This window comes from Hakea prostrata, chromosome 4 (genome assembly GCF_041222555.1).
Source record: "Hakea prostrata isolate BN-2017 chromosome 4, UWA_Hpros_2, whole genome shotgun sequence".
NCBI classification, from domain to species: domain Eukaryota; kingdom Viridiplantae; phylum Streptophyta; class Magnoliopsida; order Proteales; family Proteaceae; genus Hakea; species Hakea prostrata.
Window position 1 is genome coordinate 20,726,950 of NC_142603.1, and position 15,050 is coordinate 20,741,999.

The following is a 15,050-nucleotide window of genomic DNA, read 5'->3' on the forward strand; positions in this document are numbered from 1 at the left end:
CATAAGGTTGGGCATGCCTGTGTTCAGTTAGATGGCTTCTCCAACAATTGTTGTTGCAGGCCCCTCAACTCTGAAGATCCATATGCAGAAGGTCTACCCCCCTTACTCCTTTCCCTAATGTGGCAGAGGAAGCCCTTCCTGAGGAGAGAACAAAAGAAGTAACAGAAGAAGTGCCCCAAACTGAAGCAACAAAAGAAGTTGGTCTTCAACTGTTATTGTAGATCTTGAAGGTGCTCCAAAAGAGCCAAATATTGTAGCTGCCTCTATTGATGTGTGAAGACATAGCCTCCTTTTTTCTTTTTTTTCTTTTTTAAACACTTTTGTAAACTGAATACTTCACAATCTTTTGATGTACATCCCTCAATTTCAATGAGAAGTAACTTCCATCGATGTTGGATTATATCTAAATTGTGCTTATTTGCTTTAGTCGGTGACTACTTCAAAATTATGCCTTTTTGTAAAGTAAGCAACTGGATGCACTAAATTGATAGGCAAGATAACATTGAAATGGACAGTGAAATTTACTAAGTATACATACCCAGTGAGTGCCGACTAGTTACTTTACCGATTATAAAGAATCACTAGCAAGTGACTTCTCAGTTTCCATAAACATGTTGGCAAGTCATTTATCAACCTCCACAATCTTATTGATAGAATTTCCTCAAATTTATTATAGCATTCCATGCACAAGCAAGAGGTTGATTAGTCTTAGGATCCTGAAGTTTGTATGTTCTAGGTTGTAGCTCACAATCCACCAAATAAGATCCTTCCCATCTCGGGGACAATTTATTTCTTCCTCTTGGTCTAGAAACATCAGCCTAACGAAGCACTAAATCTCCCTTCGAGAAAGTACGACTGCGTAATCTAGAATCCTAGTACTTAGCAACCCTTTTCTAATAAGCCACATTTCGGAAGAAGGCAACTTTTCGGACTTCATCCGAAAACTCCAAATTAAGCCTAATATCCTCTTCATTGGCATCTTCATTATATTGAGATGATCTCAAAGAACCTGCCAATACCTCCACACGTACTAAAGCATCAGTGCCATAAGATAACTTGAAGGGAGTCTCCCCGTTGGAGTTCTTGAGGAAGTCCTATAAGCCCATAGTACATGATGTAACTCTTCTAACCACTGCATGTTGCTATCATCCAAACACCTTTTAATCTCATCAATTAAGGTCCTATTAGTAACATCAACTTCACCATTACACTACAAATAGGCTACAACTGCTCTTCTTAAATCAATGTGATATTTCTAGCAAAATGTTTAAAGGCAATATTGTCAAACTGTGTTCCACTATCCATATTGAGGATCTTTGGAAGGCCAAATCTATAGATGATTTTGGTCAAAGTGAATTTCTCCATTTGTTTTTCTATGATTGAGGCCACAGGTTCAGCCTCCACCCATTTGGTGAAGTAGTCAATGGCCACTGTCAGGAACTTTCTACCTCCTGATGTTGGAGGAAAGGGACCCAAGATATCCATCCCCCACCTTCCAAAAGGCACTAACTCAAAATTGACACTAAGGGTACAACTGGAGTTCTCTGAATAGGAGAGTTGATCTAGCAAGGCACATAGCTTTGCACATACTCTTGAGCAGCTTTAAGCATAGTTGGCCAATAAATACCTTGCCTGAGTATTTTAAAAGCTAGGGCATTGGCCCCCATGTGTACTCCACAAATGCTTTCATGTACCTCAGCTAAGGCATATGGGCTCCTGACGGACCTACACATCTCAAGAGAGGACCTTCAATGGAACGCTTGTACAAAATTCCCTCCAACATTGTAAATTTTGTTGTGCTTCTCTTAATGGTACGAGTCTGCTCCTTGTCCTCTAGTAGATAAGCATGCTGGAGATAAGAGATTAGAGGATCCATCCAAGTTGATTCCTCTTCATCTAAGAATTTAAGATTTGAGATCATTCGATAACTCTATGTACTTGCCTACACTATTGTACTTCTGTAGTAGCTTTATATCTTGTAATTGTATAATGAATTATAGATTTTGTACTTCTCTTCATTAGTCATATTCTCTTTGCATGTTTGCATTGGTTTATATGAGTTTTCCAGACTTTCAATTTCACCTGCATATAGATGGGCATGTGCCGATTAGAAACATTAGTTTAGGTGATGTTTTTAGGTCAAAATAACACTCTCAGTGTATTTATTGGCATCAAATTAAGCTACACAACAAACTTCAAGCCAAACTAACCCAAATACCCTCCGAAACTGGGATCGATTTTTCCTCGATACCCCTTTCAAAAGTTGCCTGAAATGTTGCGACATGTCACTGTGTCAATGGTGACTACAACCCGATATGGCGACATGTCACGACTTTTCGAACCTTGGGTGTATTATAGAGGGGCAATATAATTATCCCTTCCTTTACTATTTACCGACTTCTAAGAGGAGGGAAAAGAGTCCGGATCAGCTGGCTCTCCCCTAAGGGTTTTGAACCACACGGTATGAGGGCCCACAAAGGTTTTTTAATTTTTATTCTTTCAAGATTTGCAGGTGGCTATAGTACTACTGTGTGGTTCAAAACCGGAGGTGATCCAAACTCGAGAGGAAATGCTTAATCCTAATAAGTAATAACCAAGAAGCATTGCAGCAGATCTGGAATCTGTGCTTGCCATTAATGACGGTGCGATTCTAGACATCACAAAACCCAAGCGCATACATTTTGAAGACAGAAATGATCTTCATTTTCAGTAAACACGATCATGATGACCAAACTAGTATAAACCCACAAACTAAACACGGCTGGTTTAACTCGCTCCGGTCACTCTTTTTAGTCTTCATCTTGATCATCATCTTCTCCCCTGTTTCTCTGATGGGCTCAGTTGAGAAGAAAGTAGTGCTCGATTTCCCACCTTATCGTTTGTACAAAAATGGAAGTTTTGAAAGGCTTGCAGGGACTGAAATCGTTCCACCCTCTCTTCATCCTGATCCTCAAACTGGGGTTTCATCAAAAGATGTCACGATTGATCCAGAAACTGGCGTGTATGTGCGGCTTTTTCTCCCAAACATCACCACCACTCCCAACCAAAAGCTTCCCCTTCTTGTGTATTTCCATGGCGGAGGCTTCTGCATAGAAAGTCCATCTTCCCCTTTGTATCACAACTATGTTTCTTCTGTAGTCTCCAAAGCTAAAGTTGTTGCTGTCTCTGTGGGTTACAGGCTAGCTCCCGAGCACGTTGTTCCTGCTGCTCACAATGACTCATGGGCCGCACTCCAATGGGTTGCTTCCCATGCTAAGGGAGAGGGCTCGGAGCCATGGCTGAACAAGCATGCTAATCTGGATAGAGTCTTCATGGCAGGAGATAGTGCTGGTGGAAACATAGTCCATAACGTGGCTATGCGAGCCATGGAGACACCATTAGAGGGAGTCAAGATCGTTGGTTTGGTTTTGATGCATCCTTATTTCTCAGGACCTAAACCAACAGATTCAGAGTTGAGTAACCCAGATTTGTTTGTTAAGGCAAGCAAGCTCTGGTCTTTGGTGGCTTGTCCAAACTGTGGCAACGATCATCCACTGTTAGATCCTAATCGTTCTAATGTGCATCTGGCAGGTTTTCCGTGCAAAAGAGTGCTTGTGTGTATTGCAGGGAACGATATTTTAAGAGATCGAGATCGGTTGTACTGTAAATTCTTGAAAGAGAGAGGATGGGAAGGAGAAGTGGAGAAGCTGGAGTCACAAGGGGAAGGGCATGTATTCCATCTTCTGGACCCAACTTGTGAAAAAGCTCTGGTTTTGATGGAACGCTTTGTTTCATTCATAAAACAAGGCTAGAAGACTTCCTAAATTCTCCATCTCATGGAAGACGATGCCCTTTGCAAGGTTATCAGTACTTCAATAAAGCCGGATGGACCAGGCTATTTCTATTAGATGGTTCATGGTTGTGTTGGGTAAATTACTAGTTAAGTGTTATAATGGAAGTGATTATGTAAGTTAATGATAATGATGTCTGAGCAGGTGTAGTTATTGCTTCAACAGTTCTAAGAGAATGTAACCATTTGGAACTCTATAATTGAAAAATAACAGCATCATCGTGGTGATGAATTACTTCAGTTACAATCTAGCATAAGTGTAATGGCTTTATATGGATGTTTCAATTTCGATATCAAATACTATTAATCTGTTTTTATACATTTGATTGATCGGTCTCACTTTGTACTATTCTTCAATGCTCATCCGTATCTAATCAAATCATCAAACATTTTACATAATGAGTCTTGCTCTCCTGTTCAAAGGAAAAATAAAACATGGTGAATGAAGTGGGGAGGTGTATCCAAGGCCTTGTGTGATCGACGTATTACTTTAAAGCTCAATGAAAAGTTTTATAGAACCGATGTATGACCACCTATGATATATGGTACAAAGTGTTGGGTTAAAAACCATTATATAGATAAACTCAGTATGGCTGAAATGAGGATGCTAAGATGGATGAGTGACAAAACTAGGAAGGATAAGATAAGATAAGAAATAATCATATTAGTGCAGGTATAGGGAGTAGTTCTCATATGTGATAAGCTTTGATAAAGTCATTTAAAGTGGCAGGGTCAGGTTCAACAGAAGCCTTTAAGTGTGCTTGTACAAAGAAGTGATTTAATCCAGATTGAAGGAATTAGAAGAGCTACAGGCAAATCTAGGATTACCTTAATAGAAGTATTAAGAAAAAGATATACATAGCTTAGGCCTTGTATCTAATATGACCTTAAACACAGCTATTAAAATGCAAGAATCCATATAGTTGACCCCATTTAGTTGGTACAAGGCTTCTTGTTGTTGAAGTCTTGGTCTTCTATTCATGAAGATATACGATTATTCTTCACTCACTTTTTCACCACATTTAAGAGGATTCCACCATTGGTGAGTCCAGATCGTCTACCCATGAGGGTAGAGTATTATACTCTCTTCAAACCCAATACTACACATTTATGAGGGGGTTTACCTTTAAGCATTGATAAAGTAGACTAAAAGTGTGCCCCCTCCTAAATATGTAGTGGAAGGGTGTAGGATAGTACACTCTACTCTAACGAGTAGAAGATCCCAATTACTCACCTCTAATCTATATTGTCAGTACTTAGAGATGGATCTTGCTCTTAGATGTATAATAAAAAGATATGAGGAAACTGCAATTTTCTCCCTCTAAAAGGATCCTAACTCTTACATATGCAGGTCAATGCATCCCTCTATGATTTGATGGTGTTCTAACCTTCAATTTAACTTTGTTCTGTTCATGGATGTGTTGCTACTGTGCATTTTCAAGTGAGATCGTTCTATGGTGTTTCAGTGTTGTGATGCCATTATTTATTGATTGATCTCTTGAGGGTTTGTTCTTTAAGAAGTTTTATATGTCATTTGTGAGTTCCTTTTGTACCCAACTTTACGTTGATTTAGTTGTGCATATTATCTTGAGTCCTTTTGACTTATCCTTTGATGTAAGTCACTTGACCGAACCAAGTAAAATTGTTGTCTCTTGTCTCTATTTTTATGCTTGATTCCGCTGAGCATATGAAGGTTTTCATAACACCTTGAAAAGAAATTCTAGACTCTAGCAATCAAATTTATTTCTCTGGATAATTGACAAAGTTTCTCTGCCAAACTCAGAGTTATACTATTTCCTTCTATATTAACCTTTTGCAGCATCTTCAGCTATCTCCAGGCGCTTGAACCAACTGATACTTCTCTCTCGTGTCAAAGGTCATGAAAATTTTGTCTACCGAGTTAAAACCAAGAATTCAATCTCAGCCTTATAGTCTTGATCAGTCCTGGGTGATACTGATGTGGATTAAGAAATCAATGAGCAGCTGATCTAAACAGAAACCAGAAAAAGTTTATCAAAATACTAAACCAGGTTAAGTTGCAATCTTAAGCTGCTCCCTTAAGAGTTTCATTATGCATGTACTCATAAACAAGGATACTCCTCTCTTCTCTTCATCTGACAGTATCCAAGAAAATGAACCAGTTTCTGTCATGTAGAACAAGACGTGGGCTTTCACCAATTGAAATAAAATTTCCCACTAAATTCTATGTTTTTATTGGGTAAACTAATTTTTCCACTAAATTAAGAAGGTTTGCATTCTAGGAGTGCTAACAACAAGAACAAGTGAACGCCAATGGGTGTTTCAATATATATGTACCGCATGCATTTGAAATTTGAATGCCTTTGTTGAAGGATAGTAGAATCTAGACAATGTATACTTTGTACACATATTTAGAAAGAGGTTCCACTTCTGAGCGCTAATTACAAAGTAGATCAAAATTGAATCCTTACTTTCTGTAATGTTTAAATGAATCCTCCGACAAATAAACTAGAACAGTTGAATATGAAATTGAACCACTCATTTAAATTCGTACAAACATGAAATTGTTGGATTTGTGTCTTCATTGTAACATGTTGGTTGACGTAAATAAAGTTTAAATAAAATTATAATTGAAATGAGTTTTCAAGACAATATTACTTAATTGATGTAGAGTTCAAATTTGGGGACTAGCTTCCGTATAAGTTTTACTTTGGAAGAAAACCCTGTAGTACAACCAAAGAGTAGGATTTTCTTAGATGGAGAGTAGCATAGAAAGGTTTTTCGCGAGATAGTGAAGTCTCAGCATAAATAATTTTGTTGAACTACAATATTATAAGTGTGTTTTACTTGGATTCTTCTTCATCCTTGTGCATTCATCCTTAACAAAAATATTTCATATTCATTGCTTCTTCTTTTTTTCCACCATTCATTCCAAATTCCAAATAATCATAAATCTGGTTGCTATCCATTACAAACGCTATATTACTTTGATTGCTAATTAGGCCACTTCTACAAAAAGAAATAATCCTCAGTACTCGATCACAGGTACTAACATGTTGGATTTGGATGTTTTGTATTCTGCGGGTCTGTATAATTACAATTAGATTGTATTTGTGATTGGATCAGAGTTTTGGATCAATTATTTGTATTTGGTTAAAACTGCAATTATATGGGGATTAGGGTTTTAGATTTCCTTTTAAATAGTCTTTGTGGGATAGCCTAGATGTATCAATCCCTGTAGGGGGTTTGGAGAACCCATCTTTCGAGGATAGGGATTAGGGGCGAACAAAGGGTTTGTGAGATGTGAGATTAATGTGAAGTTTCCTAGAAATAATAGAACTTATTTTCTCTCTAGTGGACGTAGGCTGGGTTTGTCGAACCACATTAAATTCATTGTGTGTTTCTTCTTTGTTTGCTTTTGTGCTTCTATATTCCCAACAAATGGTGTTAGGGCAAGATTCGGTGGATCGTCGCTGAAGGTGTACGAATATCTAGGAAGAAAATGAATAGTGCAATGAGAATGGAGAAGACCTCGATAGATTTATCAGAAGTACGATTTTCTAATTTAGAAATCTTGGAATTTTTTTTTTTTTTTTTTTTTAATCCTTTTTCAATCGTTTGGGTCAGAAACTATCAGAGTTAGTGCCAATGGAGTGTTATTGGAATAGTTAAGAACCTCACTTCTCAGTGGAGAGGCCGTTGGTTCAACCTTTGTCGGTGGCATATGTAATATCCCCATCCGCAATTTCCAAAGAGGTAGGAAGATCTTGGCTTAAGATCGTCAAGAGAATGATGGTGGTTGATTGTCGGAAATTAAAGAGAGAGGAAAAAGCTAAGAAAAAAGAAAAAAAAAAAAAGACGAAAGTTGGACGAAAATGAACCATGATCGGTTTAAATTGAAGCCTAGATTCGGTACTCCATAAGTTGAACTACCGGGAGAGAGAAAGGCCATCACCAAAAAGAACAACCAGTTATGAGTTCAGAAGGCGAGTGATAAGGAAATCATGATAAGGAGAAATAATATCAAATTGGGTTCAACCATGTTCGGGTCAAGGATACCGATGGGATCCGGTTCAAGGGTCAAACCAGAAAGTAGCGTAAGCACAAGGAAACCCAATGGTTATAGAAAGAAATGTGTTACCGTCAAATTCTGGATACACGATCGTGCCACGAAAGGTAACTGCTACTAACTCCGAAAGAGGGGTAGAAACCCTAGAATCGAACCAACACAAGAAAGGAAGGTGAACGCATCTGCGGTCAAGAATAATAAGTAAAATCTATATAAACTAAAGGATCACACATTGGTAAGGGTAAATGAATTGTTTCCCTCCATTAATTCATTCAATTAAAGCTATGCATCAAGCCAGAGTTTTGTGGTGTTTCAATTGCTTATTTAACCTTAGGAAGTGGCTACCCGACCGCACGGTGTTAGTTGGGTATTTAATATAGTTCAGAGTATGAAACCCTTCTTCTTCTCTTGTATTGGAACTCCTGAAGTACAAAATCAAGCTTCATCAACAATGGATCAATGTCGAACATAACATCCAAGAGCAGAGAGCACCTTTTCCTTTTATTATACGATGAAGGCAAATTAAATTTGTTATGTTCATTTTTTTCTTCAAAAATTTTCCCCTCCTTTGCCATGGATGAATCACATATCTTCTTAGCAAATTGTTGGTTCAAGAAATAGTATCGTTTCCTGCATTGCAAGCATCATTGCTATGGATTAATTAAATCAAAATCTAATCTTGATAATCTAGATATGTCAAGAATGCTCTAGTTAGAACTTGGGATTGAAAGGTTAAATCTAATAATTGTTTGATGAGTCAATTCCAAAATCCTAGCCCAGTAAGAATCTAGATATAAAAACTAAAATACAATGCAATTACAACCTTTACAAAGAATAGGCTTGAGCCACTAAGAACATTAGATTTTCTAACAAAATATATTATATCAATAGACAACTCCAAGGGCTTCGATAGCATGACCTCATGACCATAACTATTTATTGCCTTCATCTCCTTCACTGGAAAATGTTTGACCATGTAGACAAACTCTGAAGGGCTTCGATAGCATGACCTCCAAAATATTGCTCGAATGCGATGCAAGAACCCGGTGCACCCTCTTGTCACAACCACGACCACGACCATGACCATCTTGTCTAACAATAGATCATAACCCTCTTCACATTGTCCTCGAGGGCAGAGAGTGGTCAGGACAGCAGCACTGGCACCTGTGATTCGAGTACTACGGCCACCACTACCAACACCTGTCAACAGCATTTCGATCTTGATGGTTGTTAGCAAACAACCTGGTATGGTGACGTTTTTGACAACAACAAAAGTTACAGGAGGCTGATAATTTGACTCCAAGGAAGCACATGCTTGAAAGAGAATATTCATTATTGTATGAGCCATATGATAATTATCATTGGAATCTAACTCAAAAAAATCCTGCAAACTACAATTAAAGAAAAATCATGCTGAACTCTCAGAAACCTCCAACTACACAAGGAAGTTATTGGATTCTCCAGTTATCACTAATTTTGAAACATTTCTGGTTTCATAAAAACACCTGACCTTCCGGATTGCATCCAGCTCATACAGCAAGACTTGATAGAATTGACCTTCACTCACACCATCTCTGCATAATAAAATATCTCAGTAGCCAAGGTGTACCCTGGGTTCAACCAAAGAAGAACATTGGAGAGAAAAGTACCCAAAGAATATTATCCGCTGAGGTTTCTGACCAGTTGCTCTGCAGAATGAAATTAACAGTTCCCTGGAGGTACAAGATTCAAACTACTTCAGAATGGCCTAGCCGAATGACTTTCAACTTCATTAGCCAATTATGTGTAGATATTTTAACACAAAGCATAAACAATTACATCCACTTGGAAGACAATTTACATACTTTATCATGCCACCAGACACCATACTTTATTAGCCAATTTACATATTTTTATCTACACACATAAAAATTGGGAAAGAAATAAGAAATTATCAAAGCAACATCACTTGCATAATAGTTAATTCTTCAATATTCACTAAGAAAAATAAGGATGAGGAGAGCTGATTGGAAAAGAAAAGAAAATTTTACAAATGTACATGTATATTGAGGATGAGGATAGCTGACTGGAAAAGGGAAAAAAAATCTACAAATCTACATGTATTTTTTACCCAGTTGATGCATGCACCCATTTCCAGAAGGGAAAAAAGAATAAAGAAGGAATGTTGGTGTTATATATAACACATAAATACAAAGAAAAATGACAGATAAAATGAGATTCGAGTTCCCTGTTCATAAAGGTTGCCACTCTACAGCCTTTGGCAAGCAATATTACACATCACAACAGGGCTCAGCTGCAAATAACATCCATGAAATCCCCCCCCCCCCAAAAAAAAAAAAGGTAGAATACTATTACAGGATTAGTGTTTTTTGATGATTGTAGCTAAGAATTCAAGTGGTTGCTCTTGGCAGTTCATAAAAGCAATCAAACTTTTCTCCAAGACTCCAACAATTAGTCCCTAGAAAGATTCACCCATATTTCACATTGAACATATATGTATAAATTAAATAATTGGACTACACAGCCCCAAGAACATGACAATCTAATACAATCCTTGAAAACTTTAAAATGAAAAATAAAAGGTAACTAAAGACCATCCTAAGAATTATACAAGTACAACTATTGATGACCCAAGAGCCACAATTACTAGCAGTGAAGCTCAGGTACATGACTAGAGCATCTTAACCATAGGAGGTATTCAGAGTAACCAATTGAGCTGCCCAGATAATAATAAATTAGGTTCCATCCCTGCTCAGGTACATGACTAGAGCACCAGCAGTTATCTTCACTGGAAAAATGTAGAATAGAGATACGAATTTTATGAGACAGCATCCCCTCTGCTAGGTAAAGCCTATTCCTAATATTTATCACTGAAGAGAAAAAATAACAGGCCAGTTTTAGGGGATAATTAGAGCATACCTATATCATTCCCTGATAGATTAAGCACTCTTAGGCTAACAAAAGCACTAAGAAATGGGATTACAACCAACCCAAGAGTTGTCAGTTGAGCTGATGTGGAGGTGGGAGTCAAAGATGCGATGTAGCTCTTTGCTGATTCCATCCCTGGAGTGCTTTTTTGATCATGTGCTGTAGGAGCTTTCTTTGTCTCGCTGATAGAGTTGGCAGGTTCACTTTCTTCCTCAAGCGGAATGGCATCCTGAAGATTAATCATGCTAACCCACTCCTCAATACGCTTGATTTTAAAATCCCTACTTGGCAACTCATTCCACTTTTGGGCCGAGAATTCTCCCTGAAGATTTTCCTCCAAGTCTGCAGCTGTTCCCTCAGTTGTCCAGTCTTTTCCTGGAGAGATGATTTGAAAAGAATTATACCCATCCCCAAAATTATTTTCTGACTTTTCATTCTCAGATAGAGCAACCATACTGTTGCAGCTAGGCCCAGCCTCTTGGCCTTGTACTATAAGACAACTAACTACTAGGATCCAAAGACATGTAGTGAGATGGGTTAGCTTTTACACCAACAACCTTGGAAAATAGAATTAGAAAGGATAAGCAATTGCCAAACAATGGTACACACTCTTGAACCAAAAATAAACTATGCAAGATACTGACAGAAGGTGATATACAAGATGGAAACATAATACTCTCCTAGACTTCATGGAACCTGCGTGAATTCTCCTTCAACAAAACCTGAGTTTTGCAGATGAAGTAAACAAATCAAATGCTACCACTAGGATTTTTAATTTGCCCCAGTGTACAAACTGCATATAGAGAGTCCCCAGCACCCCCCCCCCCCAAAAAAAAAAAAAAAAAAAAGATATGCAGAAACACATCGCCGGGGGGATTACTTATTGCTTCAAAAGTAAATTCTCATTTACCCCCAATTTTTCTCACTGTTGATAACTTAGGCTTTCTTTGTTATGGTTTTCATTTTTTATTTTCACCTATTTGTCAAAAATCAGTACTAAAAATCATTTGGTAACTAATACATAAAATAGATTTTATACTAAAAAATATGTTTGGCATGTTTTTCAGTAAAACAAATTTTTACAGGTTTAAAATCTATATTGAAAAGTATTCTTTATTTTGGCTCCAGTGAAGCTCAGGTGTTGTCCTTATTTTTGTTCTTCCATCTCCTCCTCACTGACAAGTAGATATTCTTCTGCTCTCTTTATTTCTTCGCAACTCATGATCCAAACTGAAATTCACATGTAAATATTTTTATCACATGAGTTATAGTAGAGCAATCTGATATTAGATTACCCTCAAATTTTGAAGAGTTGTTCTTCACCTTAGAGAAGAGCTTTGACTTGAAAATCTTTGAGATTAGACTTGCTGATTCAGAGATACTGAATAATTCCAATTGTGCTCATTATTTCCAGATCCTAATTACTGAATCAATTTGTTTGCTCCCTTGGGTTATTATTGCTGAGATCTAATCCCAAAGTTAAGTTTCAATTGGGTGCATAATCCAAGTCTCTCTTAATATGTTATATATAACCCCTTGTTTCTCTCCCTCGACTCCGACATCCCCTTCAGTGGCACACCAATCCTGCAACTACTCTCTGACATCTTTTTCAGTCATGTTAATGCAACTAGCTAATAGGAAAAGTGATTGGCTCTTCATCTCTCCTCCATGATTAATTACTTTCGTATCTGTTTGGAGAAGTATTTCACACCCTTGCTCCATTCTTTCTTTTAATGAAGGATTAATCTGTTTCACCGATTCCATCTATTCCTTGTGTTTATTTATTACTCTGTTCCTGTATTATTTGGACATTTTCACTTTGCAATTTTTGTATAGGGTTCCTTCCTTTCAGAGCACTTTCAAAAAAGTTAAAAGCTTGATGAATTTCAAGAAACCAAATTTTCAAATTTCTCTTTCCTCACAGTTGAAGTCGGTTGGTTACTCTGGTTTCTAGAGGTTAACGGGTATTCATATCTGTCTCTGGTTTCAAGATTAATAATGATCGAAGAAAAGAAATTGATTAAAGATTAATAAGCTGTAAGAGAAACAATGTCTTGATGAAAAATGCAACAGACGAGGAACACCGTGTGGGTAAGCCGAGCAACAAAAAGACGTCTTCAGGAGTTGAGAAAGAAGGAAATAACATCTTCAGGAAATAGGGAAATGAAAATTTTATAAAGAGTATGAAGTTACTGTTTTAAACTCATTTGTAGACATTAAATCACACTGTCTTTTAAGAACCAGCACAAAAACAATTGAAATTGGTTTTTATAGAAAAACTAAAAACAGGCTTCAACCTGTTTTTTATTTTTGTATTTTTTTTCTACCCTTTTTAAATAGAAATAGGTTACCTAACTTGTACCAAACACTGGGAAAAAAAAAAAAAAAAAAAAAAAAAAACAACACTATACCAAAGACTACCTTAGATACCAATTTAAAGTCCTTAGAATCTAACCATATTCTGGGTTATGAACAAGGATTCTGCATCTGCTGTTCTCTCTTTTAAAATGCATTGTTTACTATTGGCAACGTTAATCTACCATTATGGGGTTCAACAGTAGCTGTCTAGTGTTTAGTTCTACTTTTTGACTCTGTTTTCTTTCTTGATTGCCTTCGTTTTACCAATTGTGTACCTAACTGGTTGTACATAGTAGATGACATAAAGATGCTCCCATAGCAGTTGAATTGCAATTGAATTACAGAAGGCAACATTGACAAATGAATTTCTGGTTTACTTACAAAATGAAACAAAAAGTATTTCACAATCAACCCAATTGAAGGACTATAAAAGTGTGTACTCCAACTATAGGTCTTATAAGAAATTGAAACTAACCAGAATACACAGAAATATAAATAGCTGCATACATCGTGAAGTATATTGTTCTAAAATTTAATGAGCTGAAATGGTGAAAATTTAACTCCAAACGACATTAACTAAAGCTTGAGTTTGCTAAAACTTGAACTCAAACTAAGAAATCCACCTAGGAACTGCAAAGGACTCAAGAATTAGAACCGCCAATTGAAATGGACACAATCACTACGAAAACATCGTACATAAGTTCTGTTATGGCCAAATAGCTGCAATTCACTAAATTTAGTCTAGAAAGCAATAATCTCTTCAAACGTTCACTCAAAGCCTTTGAACCTCGCATTACTATGCCGATAAGCAAGAGGAAGGGAGGGGGTTGGACAAGAGGCAGTGAAACAAAAGAAAGAAGGATTGAGAAAAAGGGGAATACGAGAAAGAAATACGACAACAGGGTAACCAAATATGCCTCACACAACAAGAAATTAACGATTTTTATTCCAAAGTCAGGATGTAATGTAATGCAAGAAAAAGTGGACGATTCTCCTTATCAATACAAAAAATCAAGGCAGAAGTAATTCGAAACACTAAATCAACACCTCATAATTTGCAGACAAGAGAAAGGGATTAATGGGTACCCCAAATAAACACATAAAAGACCAGCATATAGAAATTCACTTCTTCCTTAACTAAACACAAAAAGAAAATCTGCATGTTGTTTTGTCTCGATAAACCCTAAGGTAATTCACGGTTTTCTTGTTCATTTTTACACACCAAACAAAACCCTTGAAAGAATCAAACCAAGAAGACAATAGCGGAACCCTAAACTCCCACAAGATGTAGGAGCTCAGACGGAAAGATACTTACTGGGCTTAGAGGTAGTTGGAGATGAAGAGTTGTAGCTGTTTTTTCCTTTCGGCTTCACAGTACAGACATCAAATCCAGCATTAGAGACAGCACAGTAATGGAACACTGCTCAAAGCCTCTGAGAGAGCTCAGCAGTGGCAAGCAAATGCGGTCTGAATCTATCTTCTCGCAGATTTGAGAATGAAATCACCACGCGTTTGCACAATTTGAGGTTTCAGCTGGAATGAAGAACCCTCTCGTCGGAGGAAGCAGGAACAACAATCATCTCGTCGGAACCCTTATCGCTCACCCTAACCTCTCTCTTTCTCTCGTTTCGTAGGCTCTCTCTCCCAACTTCGTTAGCAGGCAGAAATGAAGAAGAAGAACGAAAGAGAGAGGTTTTGGTTTTCCCTCCATTGTGCATTTTAAATTTGGTCCAACAAATCGGTTTGGTTTAAAATTTCGTTGAGCCGAACCGGTGTATTGATTTTACTTCACTTCAAACAACAAAACACTGACATGGATATAATCAACGGTTCATATACAATTGAACGATGTAGCTTAATTTCAAAATCCCCTTTGTGTCGATCAAA

At 37.3% G+C, this 15,050-nt stretch overlaps 1 protein-coding gene and 1 long non-coding RNA gene across 3 annotated transcripts; one reads left to right on the plus strand and one right to left on the minus strand.

The window, feature by feature from the left end:
• The first annotated feature begins 2,577 nt into the window (after positions 1-2,577).
• LOC149018425 (putative carboxylesterase 12) lies at positions 2,578-4,102 on the plus strand. Its single transcript, XM_089152687.1, has 2 exons — positions 2,578-3,001; positions 3,179-4,102. The coding sequence occupies exons 1-2, from the start codon at positions 2,694-2,696 to the stop codon at positions 3,789-3,791; spliced, it is 921 nt and encodes a 306-aa protein (XP_089008813.1). The 5' UTR covers positions 2,578-2,693; the 3' UTR covers positions 3,792-4,102.
• A 4,342-nt stretch (positions 4,103-8,444) lies between these two features.
• Positions 8,445-14,836, minus strand: LOC149018426 (uncharacterized). 2 transcript variants are annotated; one of them, XR_016173177.1, is made up of 5 exons: positions 14,479-14,836; positions 10,797-11,180; positions 9,527-9,589; positions 9,388-9,451; positions 8,445-9,077 (listed from the first exon to the last, which is right to left on the minus strand). It is a non-coding gene; the product is annotated as an uncharacterized LOC149018426 (long non-coding RNA). The 2 variants fall into 2 exon arrangements; XR_016173176.1 differs by lacking the exon at positions 10,797-11,180.
• Between the last annotated feature and the right edge of the window lie 214 nt (positions 14,837-15,050).

What these genes read in the sequence shown, in the direction of transcription:
- LOC149018425 (XM_089152687.1), top strand. Translation starts at nt 2,694, where the DNA reads ATGATCTTCATTTTCAGTAAACACGATCATGATGACCAAACTAGTATA. An exon ending in ATTGATCCAGAAACTGGCGT is followed by an intron (nt 3,002 to 3,178) that starts GTATGTGCGGCT and finishes TGTGGGTTACAG; the next exon opens with GCTAGCTCCCGAGCACGTTG.